Source organism: Nipponia nippon, unplaced genomic scaffold, assembly GCF_047370975.1.
Source record: "Nipponia nippon isolate SJK-2023a ecotype South Korea unplaced genomic scaffold, ASM4737097v1 scaffold_4, whole genome shotgun sequence".
NCBI lineage: Eukaryota > Metazoa > Chordata > Aves > Pelecaniformes > Threskiornithidae > Nipponia > Nipponia nippon.
Window position 1 is genome coordinate 77824524 of NW_028262358.1, and position 23161 is coordinate 77847684.

The 23161-nt window shown below is 40.6% G+C and overlaps 1 protein-coding gene across 1 annotated transcript in view; it reads left to right on the forward strand.

Annotated features, from left to right (window-relative positions):
- The first annotated feature begins 151 nt into the window (after positions 1 to 151).
- Positions 152 to 23161, forward strand: part of PREP (prolyl endopeptidase) — a 110182-nt gene continuing 87172 nt past the window's right edge. The window contains exons 1-6 of the mRNA XM_087776707.1: positions 152 to 363; positions 1431 to 1505; positions 7969 to 8102; positions 11122 to 11252; positions 14001 to 14210; positions 15439 to 15560. Coding sequence (XP_087632833.1) covers positions 163 to 363; positions 1431 to 1505; positions 7969 to 8102; positions 11122 to 11252; positions 14001 to 14210; positions 15439 to 15560 — 873 coding nt within the window. The 5' untranslated portion in view covers positions 152 to 162. The remainder of the gene's footprint in view (positions 364 to 1430; positions 1506 to 7968; positions 8103 to 11121; positions 11253 to 14000; positions 14211 to 15438; positions 15561 to 23161) is intronic.

A 23161-nucleotide genomic window follows, 5' to 3' on the forward strand; every position in this document is an offset into this window, starting at 1 on the left:
CGTCCGCCGCCTGCCCCCTCACCCGCCCCGCCCGCGCGGCTCCCTGCGGCCAGCCCGTGCCAGTGCCTGTGCGGCGGCTCCCTGCAGGGGGCGCTGTGCGGCTCGGCCCGCCGCCGGCGGCCTCTCTTGGCTGGGGCGGCTGGCCGGCAGGGGGCGGGCCGTATGGCGGCGCCGCTCCGCCTGGGCCGCGCTGCACGCCTGCTGCCGGCCGCCGCCGCTACGGCCCGAGTCCCAGCCCCGCGGCCGCCTCCGCGCCTGGCTTCATCCTCCTCCTCCTCTTCTTCTTCGTCTTCCCGCCTCGGTCCGCCGCCGCCCGCCATGCAGGCCTTCCAGTACCCCGAGGTGTACCGCGACGAGACCGCCGTGAGTACGGCCCTCGCCGGGGCGGCCCGCCGGCGTGTGGCGGCCGCCGGGCCTGGCCGCGGGGGCAGCCCCTCTCGCCAGCTCCCTCGGTGCTGCGGGGGGCCGCGGGCCGCCTGGAGGGGGTTAGCGGCTTCTCGGCTTTCAGGGCTTTGTTCGGCTTCGGCCGTTACAAGTCCAGCGCGCTCCCTTGAAAGGGTCTGGGGCTTTAACGCCTGCGGGCCGCGGCGGCCGCTGGGGGCTTGTTCAAAGCAGGATTTGTGGCCGTGGTGGCGCTGCCTGGGGTACCCGGGGTGGGCTGCAGCCCGGCCGAGGCGGGGGGCGGCCGGGGGAGCCGCTCTCACGGCCGCGCCCCAGTCGGGAGTGCAAAACCCGGCGGGTCTGGAACCGCTGCCTGGTTGTGGGAAATCCAGGCCTCCACCTGGGCTGGAGCGGCATGCAGAGGAACAAGTAGTCTGTTTTTATATGATGGTACATCTGCAAGGTAGTCTGTCTCCTTGTGTTCCAACTTGATATGCAAGGTTTGCTGGGTAAGTTTGGCTAAAATGGGTTCAATTTTCTTCTTGTTCCGCAAAGGACTGTGTTTTAGGCGCCAGCCCAGGAATTATTTACAAAGCTAATGTGGCTTTTAAACCAGAATGTTTGCCAACATGAGCCAACACTGAAAAAACTTAAGTATTTATTTTCATAGTTGAGTGAAAGGCTGAATTATGCAACTCTTAACAGCAGGTATCTAGTCTTATTTTGTATACTGGAGGAAGGAAGCAGATAAATTCAACCATGTGGGTTAGTCTTTTGTGTTGTGGGTTTTGTTTTTTGGTTTTTTTTTAAATTTATATCTATACTTAGTGTTTGTGAGCAGCAATAGTAGGGAGGGCTAAACCAGAGACAGTCGCGTAACCAGAACTACACCTGGGAGCAAAGTGTTACTTTTCTCTTCCTTTGCTTCTTAGCACTGTATGCTTTTGTGAAATTTCAAATACCACTCATCTTGATCACTGTCATTCCTTAATGAATAGAGTTTGCTTGTGTGCATGTCTTTTTTAAAGTATTGTCTTTTATAAATTCAGGTGTCGGATTACCATGGGTGTAAAATAAGTGACCCATACTGCTGGCTTGAAGATCCTGATAGTGAACAGACGAAGGTAACCTTTCTTTGTATGGGAATGGATGTTTTGACATGGTTCTCTTTTATAGACTAGGTACTCTGTTTTTGAAAGACCTGCAAGTACTTTTTTGAAAGCTTACATAGTGAATGTAGGTATAGTTCATGTGATATCTTACGGTGCCAACAGCAAGTTTGTACCTTTGTGTTAATGGGGGAAAGACTGGAACGCTCGGTATAGATCACAGAATTTGTAAAAACTAAGGGCCTGTTTATCTTGCACTCATTTTTCTTAGGCAATTTAAATGCTCGAGGTGGTGTCATCACACTGAAGTGAAACACTCTGATTTTAGAGCACTTTATCCACTGTCCTAAGTACATCTAAAATTGCCATAATAAAATAGTAAGAAAGGGTAGAAAGAAAACTTCTTTGGCTTGCTTTCTTTGTACAGTGACAAAGTGTGTGAATACTTTTTTTTTTTTGACCCCCTTTTTAAAAAAAAAAAAGTTTTCCTCCTGAAGTCAGGCTTTGTTAGTGGCTTTTATTACAGAGTGGATGTTACAGTGTTTTCAGCGTGCAGTCTGGTATAGCTAGACTGTGCTGCTGGAACTGGTCTTTTGCTGAGAAAGAATCCTGAAGTATGACCATGAGCCAGTTCCTCTGATATTCATGGGATAGGGAGTTGCAGGGGTGATGGCCAAAAAGTGGTAGGTGGCAGTGTGGAGTGGGTTTCCTCTGTAATGGCTAATAACTTTGTGACAATTGTAATTCCTGATCTAAAACACTGGCGCCTATCTAGTATGCATGATTCTGTCAGAAAAATGATGGAGGGCAGAATCTCCATTTAAAAATATCCTACAGGGTGGGTTTCCATTAATGAGATTTATTCTAGGTTCTCTCATGTATGTGCTTACATAATACACCTTGATGAGCTAGAGGATGGTCAAATAGTACTTACTGTCAAGAGCAAGATGAAATGTGTACAGTTAGGATCCCATTCCCTACTTACAAATCTATCAGCATATGTAAAGACTCATGTGGGTTAAAAAGGTTCATTTGGGATCAGGTTTTAGTGGAAATGGCCATGGACGTTAACGTTGAAATTAGATATTTAGTAAGTTGAGAGTATTTTTTGATTCTGACATCCTTAAGAAATGGTACACATAGGATAGTTTTGTGCCAAATTCAGAGGGATATACGTGTGGGGAGGTATGGTTATGTCTTTCTTTTATAGAGGCCTTATGAATACCTATTAAAGTGGTTTTCGGGATCCTATGGAAGAGTAGGGATTGAGAAGATGCCAAGACCTGACTTCTTGTATCCCTGTGTCCAATACTTTCCACATACTGTGAGCAGGTTGGGTGAGAACAGTTGGAGGAGGGTGAATCTCATTCTCCAGAGATTGTAGTTTATATAGGAGGCAAAATAAGGAATGGGGATTATAATATCCTTATAAAAATGCAGCAGCCCAGACACAAGATGTCACATTGGTGGAATGAAAATGTTGTCAAATCTTACATGCCTACCCTCTGAAAAACACACTCCTTGGCAGAATTTTGCAGTACAGTAGTAGTATGATGTAAGGAGTGGAGAGAATTCCTCTGTGTATAAGTATGTGAGTGTGTTGTCTTTTCCAAGTTCCAGGAGTTACTGAACAAAGGGAATTAAAGTATTTTTCCTAGAAGAGATCAGAAAAAAATAATCTTGAAGTGCCGAACTCCTTTCATCTACTTTATCACTCACTTCTTTGTGCTCTGCAGCAGAGGTTGCTAATGGCCACTCTTTCTTGCTAGCTTTTCTTAATAGTTTTATCTCCAAGTTCTTGAGATAGTTTGCAGAACTCCTGCATAATAGTCATTCTGCACCTACCAGATCAAAGAATAACCAGACACTGGTATAGAGGCAATTGAATGACTGTGCAGGCTTCAGAGAGAATTTGGAACGTGCTTTGTAGACTTTTCAAGCCTTCAAATCACTGACCTTGAGACTTGTGTCCTTTCCATTCTTCCTCCAAGTTGCTTGCTCTCTTTATGCACTCCTTTATCCCAAACCTCCATTTATTTTGGGGAAAAGTAAAAATACCTTGTGTACACCTCCAGCGATAGGCTTCCTTTAATATTCTACATATTAAGTACAGAACTAGAAGCAGAATTCCTTGGGTATCCATGCTTATCTGTAGTGAAAGAGCCCCTATTCAGTTCCTGTTTACAATGTGCTTGCTTGATTTGAGTATGTGTAACAGTGAAAATTCTGGTTTATGCCAAGAGTGAAGACTGAACATCATTAATTTATTAAGTTGGGAATCTTTTCTTTCACGCAGACAGTCAAAATTATTTGGTGTGTGCTGTCAAATAGATACACAAATATGTTGGAATTCTACTTTTCTAGACTTAGCAGAAATAGTCATGTCAAGCGTTGTTGTGGTCATAGAAGATAAATGAGTAGGCCTCACTTTGTTTCTGTGTTGATGTCAGTCAGTGAAACATTAAGTTTACTATTTCTTGAAGTGTGGAGAAAGAAGCACAGGCAAGTGAGATTGGTTTTAACTCTGGGATTTCCACAGTAGTTTCATCTGATGTCCACTGTAGGGTCAACAGGACTGGGACTGAAAGAAATTACCCACGACAGCTATAAGCATAAAGAATCATACTCATTTTTCCTGTGGCTCATCCAAATGATCTCGTGGGCTCTGCTAGTTAGCAGCTTACAAACAAGCGAACACAGAAGGGTGGGATTTTTTTTGTAATTGGTTTAATCAGGTGTTTTTGCAGTGAGAGTAGAGTGCAGATGGTACTGTACCTGATCCACTGTAGTTTGCAGGTTTTCATTAAGTCAGGTGGTTCTGTGGTTTCTCTTTGCCCTCCCTCCTCTTCCTTGCACTGACCTGGACGTTCCTGTGCCTCCCTTGCATGGGTGTAGCCATCGCAAGGTGATGTTCTGTAGGGAAGTCTTTGGTGGATTAGTTTTCTGTTGGCATACATGCTTAATCTAGGTCACCCGAAGAACACATGATAGTTGGATATAAGATGGCTCAAGAATGGGATCTTTCCTTTTCTAGCAGCCCACAGCCTACTTTTAAATAGGTGAAAGTCAAATAGGTCTAGAAACTTTTCAGCCAGGTCGCCTGGATGATCTTATTCCATATGCAGTGTATATATCTGCTATAAAAAGGAGGTTATTGAAATCTGCACGTGGCTAAGCAGGACTGCTTCCTGCCAGATACAAAGACTGGTAATGTTAAAACAATTTCTATCCTAAGACTTCTTGGAAAGTATACTATGAGTGGAAATTATTATCTTGTCAAGAGAATAGCTTAGTGGCATATAGAAAGCTGATAGGTTGTAACAAAGCATGGTTAAAAATTTTGTGGCATGTGGTTTTTAAATGAAATTTAGTTATTCTTTTTTAAAAAATAACAATTGGCCTGCTCAAGTAATGGCCAAACACTTCAGCCTTGAGTAGAACATCTCTACTGTTAGTACAACACTTTAGAAATTCTTTTGCTTTTCAAGTTACCTTATTTTCTGAGACACCCATAAGCACATACCTTACGTGGACCCATGTTCTGTCCTTTCTTCTGCTAGCAAGTTCTGTCCTGGTTCAAGGCTTATGATAGATTGTCAGATGCAGATTTCTACAGGTAAAATAGGAATCTTTGTCTATAGGTTCATGAAGATGTACAGAGAGTTTATTGTTAGCCCTATAGCTTGGGTGGCATCTGTTTAGCCCAGTGTGGTGGATGGAGTTGTTTAGTGTGAGAGTTTCTGCTGACAACATCTGTTCCTGTACTTTGCCTAGAGCAATATTTCAATTATGTATTGCTTTTTGAACATGAGTGCAACCTCATGCTCAAATTGTAAGAACAGAGAGTTTCCAAACTGGACTAGATTCTCCTTGGTGGAACTCTTTCAAAAACCTGTAATTCCTACCTCCTTTTTAGATAGCAGTGGCATTCCCTTTTACAAATAGTCTTGGAATCTTTGGTGCATACTAAGTGGAAATGGGAAAAATATATTAAGTCCCTGTAAAAGCAAAATTACTAGCGTTTGAGTTGAGTGCAATAGTATATAAGCATGCTCTTGTGCAACGAATGCTTGTAAAGAAAAGTTCGTGTCTCCTCTTTGAATACCAGTAATGAAAACAGATGTGGTAAGATGTGACTGTGCAGTTAAAAGTGAGTAACACAGTTCCAGTATGCCCTTGCAGCCATGTTACCATTTTGGTCCTGTTATTGGTAGATGAAACAAAGACGTGTGCCAGTTTCTGTCCACTAAATGCAACTGAAAAGTGCTTTTGCCCATCCAGTACAATGGATGGCTTTATACGTGTTTTTATAAGACATCTTTTCTCTGAAAATGTCACAGCACTTTGAGTAGTTAGTTTATTTGTGTAGCATGCGCTGTCTAGATTTTTGTGTACGTGGTCTTTGAAAGTCATGTGTTTCCATTTAGAGAAAACAAATGCAGATACACATAATTCTTGGGTAGATTTCATTAGACGATGGGGCCGGGGGGAAACTGTTATACTGTATGTGGAGGCTGCCACTGGGATGTGCTGTGCTGCTGGGCTGGGTGTTAAAGCTGTCTGTGCCAGTAAGGTCCTCAAAGGGAGAACAGAAGCAAAAATTGGCCTTCCCTTGGCAATGCATTCACTTCTTTCTGTCCTTTTTCTCAGGGGATCGTTTCCTGACTTGATCCTCGCTGATGCATAGAGTCTAATTTTGAGTAAAGGTCCAGAAGTCATCGTTAACCTTCTGTATCTGTTCCTTTTCAATGCTGTAGTGCTTGCTTTCTTGTATCATTCTTGAGCGGTGACTTGCGTGTAACCAGCCTATGTGTTCTTAAACTAATATGTTTCAGCACTTAGCCAAGTGCTCTTAGGGCATTACTAATTCTGCACTCACATGTTTAAAGCTTATCAGTTTCTGTATGCTTTGTTAGGCATGAACAAATACCTCTCAAGTGGAGACTGACCATAATTAATGCACTTTCTCCTTTACCTTTTGGCCTGACAAGTCTCTGAAAACACAGCTTGGCATGTAATGCAGCTCTTGGCTAAGCACTGCTGTGGCAGCAGGGCAAATGGGAGGGGGAGTGTCTCTAGTTGCCCTATGTGCTCACTTCTCACCATGTGAAATACCTGTAAAGTGCTCCTTAAAGAGTTTTATGTTCTATTCTTTCCTCTTTTTCACGTGAAGAATTAATAAATGAGTAAACATTGGTAGCAATTGGTAATGTGTGCCAGGTACTGTGTTTGTACAGCAGCTGGCTTTTCTGAAGAACTGTGAAACACAAGCTGTGGAACAGGGATTGTAGTCCTGCTGCTCCTGTGGGTTATGCCCTGCGGTGAAGTGTAGCTCAGATGTTATGTGTTGATCTGCTTGCTGTGTGACAGATTCAGGACAGGTAGAAACAATAGCCTCTTTCAAAGCAGCTGGGGAAGAGACCTGTGTAAGCAAGAGATGAGTGGATATCAGGCTGGAGGCGAGAGGCTGGGGTCCAAGAGTGGTACTGCAGCCACCGTTGCGATGTCTGGCTGTGAATTACAGCAACACACACTGTGTCCTGTCCTTCCTACTCCATCTTAGAGACAGAAGAGCCTACATGTCTGCTTCTTAGCAGCTGTGGTTCACCTTAAGATGCTTAGGTATTAATTTTATGTTAATGTACTGTGCTATAAATAGGGATGGTGAAACACCAACAGAGCACCAGTTGTTCCATGCATGCCGTGGGAGTGGCAGCCTCTAACAGACAGCTGGAGTGGTAATGGTTTTGGCCACTGTTGTTAAGTGTGTGTGACTGGGAGGTGGAACATTTTGAAGAAACCAGCCTCCTCAAAGTTCTCTTCTCAGAGATTAGGTATTCTTGCCTTTTATAACTAAGAACTGATCTGTGGACAGTACTTTGGCCTTTCCAAGAAATAGTGGCTGGGACTAATCCTGTGTGTTACATTAATAGAATGAACAGATGGTGCACGTGACATTTTGTATCATGTTCCAGCCCTTCACAGCTCCTGAAATGATAGTGCTATCTGTGGGCAAAAGGGTCTCTGTTCGTCATCCGTTTCCTAATTTATTTATCATAGAGTATTGGAGTATTGTATATTTGTGGTGAAGTAAGGGAAGATGGTGTTTCCTAGATATATACTGTAAGTTAGCTTTTCCATGCCATTTAGGCAAATATAAGGGGAGTTTTTAAAAGCATGAGGTTTGGGTTTTTTTTTTTTAAAGGGGAATGGCAGGAATCTGACTTGTCTTTGGCCAAACCACTGGTTACCCCAGTGTGTGCCCTGCAGAGACGTTATTCAAGATATAAAATCAGTCTTATTACAGTATTGTGGCATAATGCAAATAAGTATGTAAGACTCTCAGGTGTGACTCTACACAACCTATGTGGGGGCAAAGATGTCTGTGACGCGCATTGCTTCAGAAAATAGTGTTTTCCATAGGAAATATGAATTTCTGCTTGAGTTAATGTATTTTGGGTGGTATTGTTTCTTTCAGGCATTTGTGGAGGCTCAGAACAAGCTTACAGTACCCTTTCTGGAGCAGTGTCCTGTCAGAGGACTGTTCAAAGAACGCATGACTGAACTCTATGATTATCCTAAGTACAGCTGCCACTTCAAGAAAGGAAAAAGGTATGTGAGGAATGTTTTTGCAGATGGTGATGAATGTGAAGCAAGTCAAAAGCAACTACTAGTTAGGAAAACAAATTATAAATTATATTTTTATTTATTCCTTTATAGTTGGGAAGTAGGAAAAGTAAGCCAATGTTAATATATATGGTTGCATGATGCAGAGAACAAGATGCTTGATTGTCTCCAGTTCCCAGTCATACTATCTTCTTGTGCTTTTGTCATCTTTTCTTTTTATAGGAGGAACTGTGAGTTTATCAAAACTCGGATATCTTTGTAGAATTACTGTTGTAAAAGTAAAACTCTGAGGAGTTCCTTTCAGGGTTGGTCACTGTCAGTGTAGTTAAAGGCACCTTATTCTGAAAACAGCACAAGTCTGTCATGAGTATGTTGTTCTAAATATTTACTAAAATACTGCTCTTATGTTGGACATACTTTGAGCAGCTGGTGGGATTTTTGTTTAGTCATAGCCAGTGAAAAGCAGTGGGAATTCCCTTGTGAAAAATGGTTTCTATATCTGCAGGGGATAGGGGAAAAATTGTTTGGAGGACTTAAGGCAACTGATGCAAAAAGATCTATCTTTTAAGAAGTAAAGAAATCCTGCTATATTCCAATACCTAGTCTACTTGTATCCCTCTTTTAATTCTGTGGCTAGGTAAAGAGATGGTGCTTATGTGGTTTACCTAAGTTCTGGAGACTGCAGCTGCTACTTAGTGTTGTGTGACTTCTTTCAGAAACACTAGCAATCTCCTAGAGAAAGGGAGTAAAGGGATGAAATTGCTGATTAACTTTAGAAACATCTAAAGATTGTTTTAGCAGTTGAAAAAGAGGTAGTGCAAACAACCAGCCATTCTTAATCATAGAAACACAAATAGTCTTTTTCGGTATTTTGAATTTGTTTGATCCTTGTTGAGTGAGCACCCAGATATGCCAGGTATGTTTTCACTGTCATCCTCAGGAAAGAGAAGAAGATGTCTCATTGCCTTAAGATTTCTGCACAGATATTGAGGGAAATCTGCTACTCTTAGTTATCTGTCCTATGCTGTGAGGAGGGTGTGGATACTTGTTACTAAAGGAAGGAAAGTCAGTACTGTGTGGGTTTTTTTAAAAGTATATTGAGGGGAGTGAACCCAAGCTGATGTTGACTTGTCACTGATGTGGCACTGTACGTCAGTCTGTAGATGTGTGAGGCTTAAGCCCAGAAGCAATGGACAGCGCTGCATCCAGGGAATTAAGCCTTCTTGAGCAAGTCAGGCAAAGCTTATTAGTTTGTATGTGATGCTCATGCATCCGTAGCTATGCTGAATCTGATTCTGGAACAGGCCTGGTCAGTGACTACTCTGGATTCTCTGACCCATTCTCCCTGTGCGGTGCAAATGTGCCTGGGTGTGATTATCTTCAATGCTGATAAGGCTTGATGTTGCAGTGATGGCAGTGATGATCACTGCTCATGGCAGTGATGCATACAGTCCCCAGTAGATAAAAAGTCATAATTTGATGCAGCTGACTGTCCTCCAGGAAGAACATTTATGCCAGGATCTTCACGTGCTTTAACTTATGACACTTTACTTTGGTTTTAATAGATGTCTCTTTAATTTTTCTGAGTGTTACTCTATTTCTTGGTACGTGCTGAACTTAAATCACAGTGGTTTAAAAATCATACCAAAACTCATATATTCTGGCATTTGAGGAGATCAAGAGGGCTCTACCAAGTTAAGTAATACTTAGTAAGGGGCAGGAGGAGGAACTATTTGAAGAACTATCTAAACTTACCATGACACTTAGAAATTCTTAAATTTAATTACTCCAGTTTTCTGCTGAAGAATAGCTGCTAAAGGACAGTGTCTGAGAGCTGTTCTGTAGAATCTGCAGAAAGGAAGAGTGCCCAGGGAAGTGCTGTGCCTGTCACGTTGTTTGACCTTCGTTTCCCAGCTTATTACCCATCATTGCAGAGGTGAAATTGGCTAGAAAATGCATGGTCAAATGGAAAATTATGTATCTTTTTCTTCTGTTCCTTTGAATCTTTCAATTTTGTCGCTCACTGAACATGATTGTTAGTATTTGAACATAATCCTAGTTCAGATTGTTAGCCAGGCCTCTGTGAGTATAGTTCCCCCTTCTGGGTTTACCAGGTTCCCGTGCTTGTATCCAAGTACTGGACAGTGTCAGGGAATGTGTGAACTTATGTTTAGGTTTGAACATTACCCCACAAATTCTCCTGTTCCCTCAGATGTAGCTAGCGGCTATTTGATTTGTTAAGTCACAGGTTTGTGTAGTAAAACTCAAAAGTCCTATGAAGGAAGAAAACTGTAGTACCTATGAATTGCATGGAATACAGTTACTAATTTCTTTGTGCTCTGTAGTGTCTTCTGATGTGAAAAGTATCCCTTACTAAAGAGAATTCTGTAATTCTCTGTTCCTAGAACTTTTTCAAAACACACACAGTTTTATGGACATTGGGAAATACAGATGAAACAATTCCAGTTCTGTTTCATTTGAACATGTCTGCCACCCGATACAGATTAAAAGCAGCTATATGAATGGCAAAGCTTAGAACACAGGGGATGGGAACCTGTGCCAATACTTGTATCAGAAAAATGCTAAGGCTGCCACAGCTGTTTAACATAGACAGTTATGTAGAGTTTATAGTATACTTAGCTTTGAAATGTGCTGTGGCAAATGCAGCTTTTATTTTTAAAAGATATTTTGGATGCATCCTACAGTCTCCTCTATACAATCTATATCACATTGGGATGAGATTCCTCTCATTTTTAGAGGCCTAGAAATTGGTGTCTGGGCTTCCTCTGTACTAAGGGGGAGAGAAAGGCACCTACAGACATGGTTAAATCGCTGACGGCCACAGGGGAAACCATGATTCCTACTCTACTGTGAAGCTTGTGTTTCCCTTACATATTTATTTGTCTTTTATTCACTTCATGACAATCTCATAAAAGTTTTTCTTGCTTGCCTAACTGAAAATCTGAGTTCTTGCTACTTATTTTTGCCTCTTGTGCTCTTTTAGGTATTTTCACTTCTACAATACAGGACTGCAGAACCAGCGAGTTTTATATGTACAAGACTCCTTGGATGCTGATGCCAAAGTTTTTCTTGATCCAAATAAGCTTTCTGATGATGGCACTGTGGCTTTACGAGGTTAGTGAGACAGCAGTTCCTGCTGAGTAAGTTTGGATCTTCAGCAGAAGTTGGAAGTGGTTTGCAGCTCTTTGCCTATATGACTAGGGTGGCTTGTTTTAATCAAAGTAGTCACAGTAGCCTTATGTGGATTTGTATAGTGTTTCAGAAGAAGACTTCTAAATCTACATTGTATTCACAATTAACTTGATTCAGTTTCTCAATGTCTTTTTTCACAACTCTGTAACAAGTTTCCACTGAAATATGAACAGACCTTGAGGCTGTCCACAGCAAGGAAAAAAAGTTTGTGTTTATAGTGGCTAATTCTCTTAAAATTGTATTTTGTATCTTTAACACAAGCCAGCAAGTTGGTGTGAGAGACTGTGAAGGAATGTAGTGTTAACTTTTATGAGAATCAGAAAATTACTTGTGTTCGCTAGGGCTTTAACTTGTGTTAGCTGTTCATTTTCCCACTCCCTGTTGGCTTATTGTAGAAGCAAGACTCTTGGACCTAGAAGTCCTTTAAGTCTGTTCAAGGCCAGTTAATAAAAACAGAGGACAGAATTAGTGGATGCTTCTTGAAGTATGACCTAGTTGAAAAGAATCAATATGGCTTTTTTTAGTGAGAAGTCCTGCCTTAAACTGTGGATATAAGGAATTGGGTTCATATAATCTTTCTGTATTTCTAAAAAGTTTATGACAAAATCTCTTTGCTTGTGCACTTAAAGAAACAACAACCATGGAACAAGAGGGTAATCTCCTGGTGTTGATAAATAATTGATTTAAGGGTAGGAATAACTGATTCGCTCTCAAAGTGGAAATCACTGGTAGAGTTCTGTCAGGGATTATGTTAGGACTTGCACTGTTCAGTATGTTCATACATATATATATTAGGAAAAGAAGTGAGCAGTGAGGTGGCAGAGTTTGGCGATGATACAAAGTTATTCCAGGTAAAGGCTGCAGAACCACTGTGAAGAGCTGCAGGAAGACCTTATCGATAGTGAGTGGGCAATGAGGGGACAAACAAGCCTAACCTCATTTGTAGAGGAATGGATGGAATGGACTCTGAGCTGACCATGACCACTTGGGAACAATTCTTAGGCTGTAATAGATGGTTCTGGGAAAATGTCAGCCTGGTTCTTGGTAGCAGCCAAACCAGCACATCAAATGTCAGAAATGATTAAGAAGGAATTAGAGAACGAAACAGAAAACACCATTACATTAGCAACCCAGGGCTTATACAGTAGCATTGAATATTAGATACAGTTCCCATCCCCTCAGCTCAAAGGGGGCTGTGAAATACAGTTCAGAAGAAGGCAGTAGGAACAATCAGGGGTATGGAGCAAAGGTCAGGAGCAATTGAGTGTGCCCAGATCAATCAGCTTGGAAAAGGAACAGTTTAGCAGGGATATAATAGAGGTCTATAGAATCATTTGTGGCATGCAGTAGCATCAGGAGAGTGAATAGGGGTTGGTTAGTCAACATTCTTTCTATTACAAGAATGAGGGGGTATCAGATGAAGGCAGTGGAAGTCAAGTCCAAAGCAAACAAAAGAAGGTGGTGGTTCATACCAGAAGAAACAGATTTGTAGAACCCCTTACCCATGGATCTTGGTGGTGCAAAAAACTTACTGTGGGTTTAAAGGGAAGCTGGACGAGGTCAAGGAGGAGGGAAGCATTGAGTATTATTAACCAACTACTTAATGAAAAAAGAAGTCTCCTAAGCTAAAAATGGTGAGAGGTTGTAAGAATATTTGAGGGAAATATTACACTTGCTTGCATTGTTCTTACTCTTGTAGGCATCTTCTTGTGACTACTCCTGAGGGCAGCTAGGTGGAATCTTGTTCTGAATCAGAATGGCCACTCATGTTCTTATGGGAGAGAATATGTTAGGGTGGCACTGTGGTGTCTCTCAAACATATGATTTCTATGAAATTCAACTTTTTGGTGTGGTTTTTTTCAGTAATTACTTTCAGGTCTGTACAGGCCTATGATAATTCAATCTTTTCACTTGAGTTGATTTGCAGGAGTGAATTTAATCCTTATCAACTATGATGGAAGCTCTTCTGAATTTTTTTCAGAATCATGTTTTCCTCACAGTTTGGATAGAGCAACATATGTATCAGAGGTCTTAGCTGAGAATACTGGTGATTAATCCATTCGTGTGCTAGTGGCAAATTTTTCCAGTTACTTCAGTTGTCATGGCTTTGCAGGGTCTAGTTTTCATTGGCTCCTATATTGAAGTGGTGTTTGTTTTATTTCAGGATGCATTGCTTGCATCTCAGTTTCTGTTGGCTTCTTTGGTACTGTTTCTCTCTTAAAATCTCACTTTAAGTTCTCTACCTGTGTGCATTCTCAGTCTCCACCTCTTCCCCCCAAACTCAGGGGAGTAGAAGAATTATTACTCAAACCATAATTCAGATGTTGGGCATAAGCAATGTTACTGAACATGCTTACTGAATATGCATGCCTAAACTCAGATCTGTGAACTACTTGAGAAGTCCACAGAGACTGGAAAAGCGCTACAAATCCCAAATGATAGCAGATGTAGTTGCTTGCACTGTCTTTTAGAAAACAAACCCTCTTCTCTCGGTGTTTGGTGAACACAGTTCTTTTGACTGCTTTCCCAATTTCACCTCTTCTTCGTTGGGATTTGTCTAGTGTGTAGTAAATAATAAAAAGCTGTGTGGCAAAATAACAAACACATTTTTGAAAATATTGTTTCCTTGTGCTGGTTCTTACTTCATCTTGTTTGGTTCCAATGTCCTAGGTTATGCATTCAGTGAAGATGGTGAATACTTTGCGTATGGCCTGAGTTCTAGTGGCTCTGATTGGGTTACTATCAAGTTTATGAAAGTAGAAGGTCCTGAGGATCTTCCAGATACACTGGAGAGAGTTAAATTCAGTTGCATGGCATGGACCCATGATGGAAAAGGCATGTTCTATAACTGCTATCCACAACAAGATGGGAAAAGTGATGGTAAGTATGGCTGTACTAATTGAATGCTATATGGAAGCAAAACTACCTTCTCAGTAAATTGATGCAACCAATAATTAGCTCTACTAGTTTATACTGAAATAACTAGCTGTACTAGTTTATACAATTAGGTATCAGATTACGTGTTGTACAACCAAAGCCTGTACTCAGTGTGAGTATCCTCTTGTCTGCCTGTCCATCTTTCTCTTAAAAGTCTGCTGCTCCTTTTCTTTTTCTCTGCAATGATTTACTTAGCTTTCATACAGGGTGTTACTGGCTGGAATTTGATGTCTGGTGACAGCTTACTTAGCTCTCTTTCCCCTTATGTATTTGTGTAGGCATAGGTGAACTGGCTTGGGAGGTTGACCTGATGAATAGCAATCTGGGGCATAAGGTTTTTTTATTCAACCAGATTAATTCATCTGTGGTTCACAGCACAGCAACACAAAATGTTTATGCTAGCAAAACTCAAGGACCAGCACACAAAGTGGAATAAGTTGCTGAGGAGCGTCAACAGGGAAGGAATTTAGCAACTCTTATTATAAGGCAGTGCTACTGAAAAGTTTCTTCTGGAGCTATGCTCTTTGTTAAACCTTGGAGAGAGCCTGAATTTTGCTTCTGTGTTTGCTTTTGCAGCTTATCATTTTGCCAAACTCGCAAGTTAGATACCCACCTTGTGTGTTTTATGTTTAAACATGTTTGTAGTTCAGAAGCTGTTGGAAAATGTTGCAAGAACAAAATTTAAAAAGAAAATAAAAATCAAGTAGCACCTCATGCAGTGCTTTAAAATACTTCTTTTTTTATTTTCAGCAAATGGAAGTATGAAGGTTTCTAGGAATGTTATATAGCAATAAATCTCCCCTTAGTTGCCCAGGGTGAAACGGGAGCAAAAACAGCATTAGAGGGTGGCAGGGATTGTTGTTTTTCTTTGCTTGCTATTATTTCTAGAAAGCAAAGCTTGAAATGATAAATCTTCACATTTGAAGAATGTATTATCAGCAATAAAAGGAAAGGGTAACTGAACAGGTTTGCAGTGTGGTTTGAAATTTTTTTTTTTTTGGAGGTGGGTGTTTGTTTGGAGGGGAATGGTTGTAGACTGGAACCATTCGTAGTTCTCTCTGCTGAATTACTCTTTTTTATGCAAAAGAATACAGAAGTTTCTAAAGGTTTTATTTGGTGGTTGTTGCATTTCTTTGAGAACTAATTGGTTTAAATATCTGCAATTCACTAGGTACTGAGACCTCCACTAACCTGCACCAAAAGCTGCATTATCATGTATTAGGAACTAACCAGTCAGAAGATATCCTATGTGCTGAATTTCCCGATGAGCCAAAATGGATGGGTGGAGCTGAGGTATGATAAACACTCTGAAGTTTGTCATCATTATGTTCAGTTTATCAGATTCTAACAACTGGTAGTAGGTATAAAGTGGAAAACATTTTGTTAAAAGAACATTTTTTATTAGTGTTGCAGAGTTGACCATTGAACTAAGAATCATTGATTAAGAATTGCTGAAAATAAGACGGTCTAGTTCGCTTTGAATCAGTCCTCAAGGCTGTAATGACACAATCACATACCCTTTTTCGTCATTGAGGACATTCTGCCTGATGTACATTCCAGGGCAGAGAAGGATCATTTGATGGACAATGTATCACTCTTCTTGTTTCTTCTTAGTCAGTGTGGAGCACCAGCCCTCACTTCCTGCGTAAAAACCTTATTCCAATAATCAACATGTCTGGATATTCCCTGCCATGTATTTATTTTGTTTATATTTATTTTTGTGAGGTCTTTTCTGAAGATGAAATACGTCCATTCTACTAACTTGAAGAATGGAGACACACAGGTTAAAATCTGTTAATACTGTGTGCGGAGTTGGAGAATTCCAAGTTTCCCTACAAGTTTTATCAGCACAAATATGCTGTGGACTGTGTTACTGGAGATGGAACAAGTGGCTGCTGGAATTGATTTCTTAAGCTTATTTTGTTGAACTACTACTATATTGTGCAAAGTCCCAGTGAACCAAAATGATAGGTAACCACGCTCTGTTCTTCCTTACATGAGTGATGCAAAAGACTCTAAGTTTTGTAATTAATGAGTGTTTTATTCTTCATATTAGATTTAACAGTGCTTGACTGAGTGCACTGTTCTAAGTGCTGTTGGAATGTAGTGGTGGTTATTCTGTTTATCAGGGACCTGCTGTTTTTCCAGTGGGTAAAAACCTGTTGTAATTCTTTGTACTCTACTATGTTTAATCAGTACATTTTGCTTCTACACAGGGTCTCTTTTGGTCCAACAATTTTGATAAATATGAAATCGTTTTACCCTGATTTGGGGTATTCAGTTCCTAGAACTAGTTTTCCCTGAGAGTACCTCTTTTTAAAAATTTGATCATCAGCCTATGCTCACTTTTCAACACATCAACCCATGAAAATGTTGGAGGTTTCTGTTCTGTGGGCTGCCAGAAAAGAAAGGTTCTTTCAAAGAATTTGAACAGTGGGATTCAAAATGAGACAGTGACTGAGAGTGTGAAAGGCTCCCCAGCAAAGTGACCACACTGAGCTTTCTCTGCACAAATCAGACTTACCTGTAGGTTCTGTGAATAAACAGAACCTTTTTTACATAATCTCATCTATTTATGAAACATACCTTTAACAACTGACCTGAACATCAGTGTAAACTTGCAAATGGGGCTTTGGAATTTTTTTTACTGTTCAAAAACTAGTCAGTTCTGTTGAGTAAACTGGCAATAAAATAGAATTTGGAAAACATTATCCTTATTTTTGCCTAGTTCTGTAAATAAATGGGCTTTCTGTTGGTGACAGATGTCTTGTAGTGATATATCCACTGATTCACGAGTGATGCATATTATTATTATTGCTTTGCAGTGTCGTGAGCTAAACTACACATGGTGTTGTGAAGGCAAATTCATTTTCCGTGGGGGAGGGCTGTTGCAGTCTGATTCATTAGGCTATACAGCTTTTTAGGGTAGTGAAAGTTTGCAGTCACAGATGGTATTAAATCGCGTGGAAATTATCTTCTGTATTAGGTGTAAAGGTACATTTGTCTTATAGGTAGCAAAATCTTTGAGATAATAGCACACTAACAGAACCTTTTCTTATCTAAGTTGAAGAAGCAGGGCTGGAGCGTTTCAAGATCAGAAATACAGAACGTAATATGAGGAGGACCATGGAAGAGAATTCATAGTACTATGTTTGTAGTGAGTATCAAAGAGTTTGCCTGGTCAGGGTGCAGAGAAGCAGCCATCCTGCATCCCCTGGCTCTTCTATTGCGAAAGAAAAGCTTGAGGCAGCCTTAAATGTAAAAGAAGTATCTTTTTTTTTCTGATACCAAATGTCTCAGATAATTTTTGTGATTAATGAGAATATACAGCCCTTATATTAAATGATCAAAAGGTCTTTGGGGTGGGAAGAAGGGACTGGTACAAATAACTCTTGCTGTAGAATAGGAATATAATAGAATGTAGTGCAGCTGCCAGTTCTGAAGCCACCGGAATTGAAACAGTCCCATAAGTATTGGGAAAGTGGGGAGGGCAGTGAATAGAGAGACACCTCACTACTGTGGGTCCTTGTTTAATAAATCTATGTGGCTGCTTATGACTGTTTTCTTGACCTCTAGGAGGCATAAACTTCCAGACATGTTGGTATTTAAAAAGAAATGCTATTTTAAGGAGGAGTAGTAAAGCAGAGATCCACCTTGGTGAATAATTGTGAGCTTATCTAAGTGAAAGTACTTTAAAACAGTTGGTACTCTGGGGTTGTGCTGTGAGCTCCAGCTGAAAAATGTGGCTCTGTCATCCTGATAGTAATGAAAAATGGTCTTTAATGGTCGGGAAAAAACATTCTGCAATTAAAAGAAAAAAAAAAAAACAAAACAATTGCAATTGCAAAATGTGGTTTTATCCTTGTGCAATAGGTCAAAACTCTTCAGGCCATTCAAACAAGTTTTCTGGTCAGTTTTTTTGAAGTATGTGTTTGAGAAAGTGGAAGACCACAAAGTAATGGGGGAAAAATTAAAATATCTTTAGTAAAAATCAAATTATGTGGCTTATTGGCAGTGTCCTGAATATTCTTACTTGGTACTAATATGCTGCCACAGTTGTTAAAATACAGCTTTGCACAGCTCAACATTTTATGAAAGTCTGCTGTCGTGCATTCGTGTCAGATTAATAAACAAATGTTTTTATTTTACAGGGCCTTGCTGGGCCAAATAGGTAGAGACATTTGGGTTCTCTTAAGTTTTACACAAGCTTCAGTAAAGACAGTTGGATTATTGTGTGGGTGGTCTAATTTCAACTGGCAAACTTTTTTCTATAGTGGGGGCAGAACTTGAACTTCCATACTCAGGTTTAAGAGTAGAATTTGCAGGTCTCGCAACCGCTGAGTTGAGGGAAAGAAATACCTTACTTGCAAGTGAAAAGCACATGACAAAGAGATCCTTCAGAGACTGCAAAAGTAATAACCTTGCCATGATACTTAAAAAAAAAAAAAACAAAAACAATTACTAATCTCAGGTGTGCTGGGGGAGTCAGTGTGGTGTGTATTTTCAACGGAGAGAAGAAACTAGGTCACTGATTAGGACAAAAGAGGGTTGTGTAAAATTTTGTCAGCTTAATACATTTACAAGACAACATGCAAGAAAGCTTCAGGTTTTTTTCCTCATTATAGATTCAACACCAGCCCCAAGTATGCTTGATTTAAACAAAATCTGTGGTGCTGAAAATGGTGTTGGCACAGAAATATAGATGCATTTCCAACTCCTCACTTGAATGGATTACTTGTGAGGAAAAAAAATCTGTTTATTTTTAGTCAGATATATAAGTTTTGAAAAAGAGGCTATCAGATCTTTTCATTAGTCTAGAAAAAGTGTATGTATTTCTAGTACAGATTCTAGGAGGGGAGGCAGGGGGGAAGAGGAGGGATGGAGTTTATTTGAATAACATCCCAGTAGAGGGCAGTCTGGTATGAAGATTTTTAAAACCTTGGCAATGTCATAGCTACTCTTGGAAAAGCAGAGCTTCCCATGCTTCTCTGCTTAAGTGACATGTTCTTGCTTCCTCTCCAGACTCATAGAGGGTATTTCTCTTTCACAGCCAGCCTGTTATTCGCAAAGTTAAACAATAAGTTATGTAAGAGCCTTTCACAGCTGGTAGTGTTAAAAGTCCCTATGGTACTGGCAGGAAAGTAAACAGGAGAGAAAGGAGGTGGTGGGAGGAATCCTCCCATCCCAATTCTGCCAGCAGTAAAACAAGTACAATTTTTCCTGTTGTTTAACAAACACAGCGCACAGTCCCTGAATTGGCAATACATTTTTTTTTTTTTAATGTTTACTGCTGTCTGTTAACATCAGTGGTTCTCAACCAGGGAGGTGATCTTGCAAATGAAATTCAGAGCACAGAGGAGTAAGCTGTGCCAGATGTGTGCTGGCTATGGTATGTTTTCACTGCAGGAATGTGGAAGCGCAGCATCCAAAGAGGAAGAGTGAGCAGCATGAAGGGAAAGGGTTCAAAACATTGTCAGTTTGCTCAAGTGAGACTCGCTGCTGGACTAAACAGGGCTGTGGGAATTTTTCTAAAGCCTTATGCTATCTTTGTCAAGGCTGAATCTGGAGTAGAAGCCTACTCTGAATATCATTTTTCAGCCCTGGTAATGGGTCTGGAGAATTTTACCATTAAGAAACAGGCAGGCCCCCAGCTACACATGGAGCTATGGTAGACGATAATGGCTTACATATCCAAGTTCCTGACGCTTTGGTGCTTTCATTGCACTCAAAAGCAAGCTGAAAGCCAGAGGAAAAATTGTATGTGATGTTTGTCTGTAACCTCAGAAGGCTACTGATTTTACTCTGTGCTAAATTGAAGAACGAGAATGCATGTAAATATGCATGTACATATCATAGAATCATAGACTGCTTTGGGATGGAAGGGACCTTTAAAGGCCATCTAGTCCAGCCCCCCTGCAATGGGCAGGGACATCTTCAACTAGATCAGGTTGCTCAGAGCCCCATCCAGCTTGTCCTTGAATGTTTCCAAGGATGGGGCATCTACCACCTCTCTGGGCAACCCGTTCCAGTGTTTCACCACCCTCATCGTGAAAAATTTTTTCCTTATATCTAGTCTAAATCTACCCTCTTTTAGTTTAAAACCATTACCCCTTGTCCTGTCGCAGCAGGCCTTGCTAAAAAGACTATCCCCATCTTTCTTGTAGGCCCCCTTTAAGTATTGAAAGGCCGCAATAAGGCCTCCCCACAGCCTTGCCTTCTCCAGGCTGAACAACCCCAGCTCTCTCAGCCTTTCCTCATAGCAGAGGCGTTCCATCCCTCTGATCACCTTTGTGGCCCTCCTCTGGACCCGCTCCAACAGGTCCGTGTCCTTCCTGTGCTGAGGGCCCCAGAGCTGGACGCAGGGCTCCAGGTGGGGTCTCACCAGAGCAGAGTAGAGGGGCAGAATCACCTCCCTCAGCCTGCTGGCCACGCTTCTTTTGATGAAGCCTAGGATACGCTGTGTTCTTCTTCTGAACAAGGCTGTCTCATGTCCTGTTATAATTGAAACAGTCATAAGCACAATGTTCTAGGGTCAAAGTCCCAGTTCTCTGGCTTCGGTAGGTCTCCTTCAACCCCAGGCTTAGCAGAGGCTCAGAAGGATATGGTCAGAGTAGAAATGCTTTTTATACCAGCACATTGTATCTGCAATCAAAGAATAAAAACCTGCCTGGAATAAGGAAATTGAAGTAATGCCCAAAGCAATTTTTCTAACCTGGGGAATCGATGGAGAGAGCACATCAGCATGTTGTTTACATATAATCAGTCCATGTCCTGCATGGAGTGTGTATGTCAGGCCTGCACCTCTGAATGTAGTAAGTGGTTTCTGTTGGACCTGATCCTGAAATTATGCATTCCTGTGATCAGCCACCATTAGGTCTGTGAAATCTAGTTGATTAAACCAGTATTATGCAAATAGAAAACAAAACAAAGCATTTGTATGCAGCGTTAGAGTGTCAGCTTCAGAGGTCTTGGATTGTGCAGACAGTCCCAGAGGGTGTTAGTGAATGGGAGTTCTTACACCAGTCCTCATCTTCTCAAAAGACTGCTAGAACATAAAACGTGATAGGAGCTATATGCAAACTTCAGTGACTTTCTAGCACCACTGCAAAGATAATGTCAGAACATAGCTTTATGTTCCTTTCATTACAAACACTGCCTTCCCCCCCCCCCCCAAAAAAAAAAATAAAAATTCAAGATCATTTTACCTTATGAAAAACTCTTTCCTGTTCTAGGAAAGGAAATAGCTTTGTGGTTTTTTTTTTTTCTAATAATGAGTTAATAAAAGCAGAATTTGAAAGGCTGGGAGATTACAGTGGGGGTTCTTGACTTTGTTGTCGTGCAAGCAGAACTTTGTGGCACATGAGCATGTGCACATCTATGACGTTAGAGCACTTGAGGCTGTTCAGACAGCATAATTGCTCTCATCTTTTACTGACCAAATGTTTTGGCAAATTCTACAGGAATTTTTACTTTTTTCTCTGTAGAAGACGTGTTCTGTGGGTTTTGTGTTCTGTATTTTAATTTACTCATCTGATACAAAGCTTTAAAATATTGATACATAGCTTTAAAATATTGATACATAATGGCAGGCAGGTAATTTCTGCATCAATCTGAAATGTCTCTTCCATATAGATTCTTCTTGGTGAAATCGTATGCAGGTTCAGTGGTGTTATGCAAAAATCTTCATGTGGCATGCACCTGAAGTTTAGGAAGTAACCAGTGTCGTCAGTCTGTTTTATTGTGGTGGCTGGGTACATTCCTAAATGAATATTTAAAAAAAAATTCTAGTCAGTCACTCTGGGTAGTTTTAAACTGTTATATACATAGCATATAGTGAAAATTGTGGGAGTTTTAAAATGCAGCTTATTGATGCTATGAGTTTTTAATTCCTAGTTAATTAATGCCGTGCATCACATGGTTGCATCTTTATTGCCACCCATCTGGCCTTCTCTGGATGGTTTGATCTTCCCATGACTGGGTACACAGAGTCCAGTTACTAATTTGACCATTTGCCTCTGTTGGAAAGCTTTGATTCTGTCTGTGATTTCTGTGAGCTTTGATTTTTTTTTTTTTTTTTTTTTTTGGTATGTCATTCATTTGCTCTGTTTCATTGGAAATCCATTAGATAGCAATGACAGTTGCCTTGTTCCATATGCAAAGGACACTAGTGTATGAAGCAGTAGTTGTAAAATAATTGCAGATGCAGATCAGGTTGTGGGTTATAATAGTGTTAATGTCTGCAGTTAAAGGAGAAGTTGGTTTCTCTTTTCATCAACACAGGCATATTATCTAGTAACTGAATTTTGCTGATTTAATTTTTTAATATCTTGTTATGCAGAAACAAATTATACACTGATTAGGTTTTTTTCCACCTCGATAATAAAAAGGGCAAAGGTGGTAAAACTTTTAATTGGTTAGCTTAAAAAGGAATGATGTGTGTAATAGTTGTCTTAATATAATATGCACTCAAAGGGCCCCTATTTGTGAATTAAAAATAGAGGGCTCTTCCTTATCCTGAATCTTGCAGTGGTGACTACTCAGGTAGTATTCAAAGAACTAGCTTTAATATTCACTGGGGTTGCTGTCATGCACTTTACTTGGAAGCAAAGCACTTTAATGTCTCTCCTATTGACGTTTTAGTTGAGGAGCGATACATAAAGCCAGGAAGTCTGAAAACCCAACAGCCTTCTCCTGTTCATTCTTTTTTTGTTTAATTATGTATGAATTTTTGGTCTGAAATGTGCTGCTAGTAGACAAAATATTTAACCTCACTTTTGCTGTGGATCCTCATAGGTGGTTACTGCTGTTAAAAATGCACAACATGTAACCCTTTGGGATTCCTTATATGGCTTGTATGATGAATTAACTATATTTTGTAATGAAAGAAAAAAAAA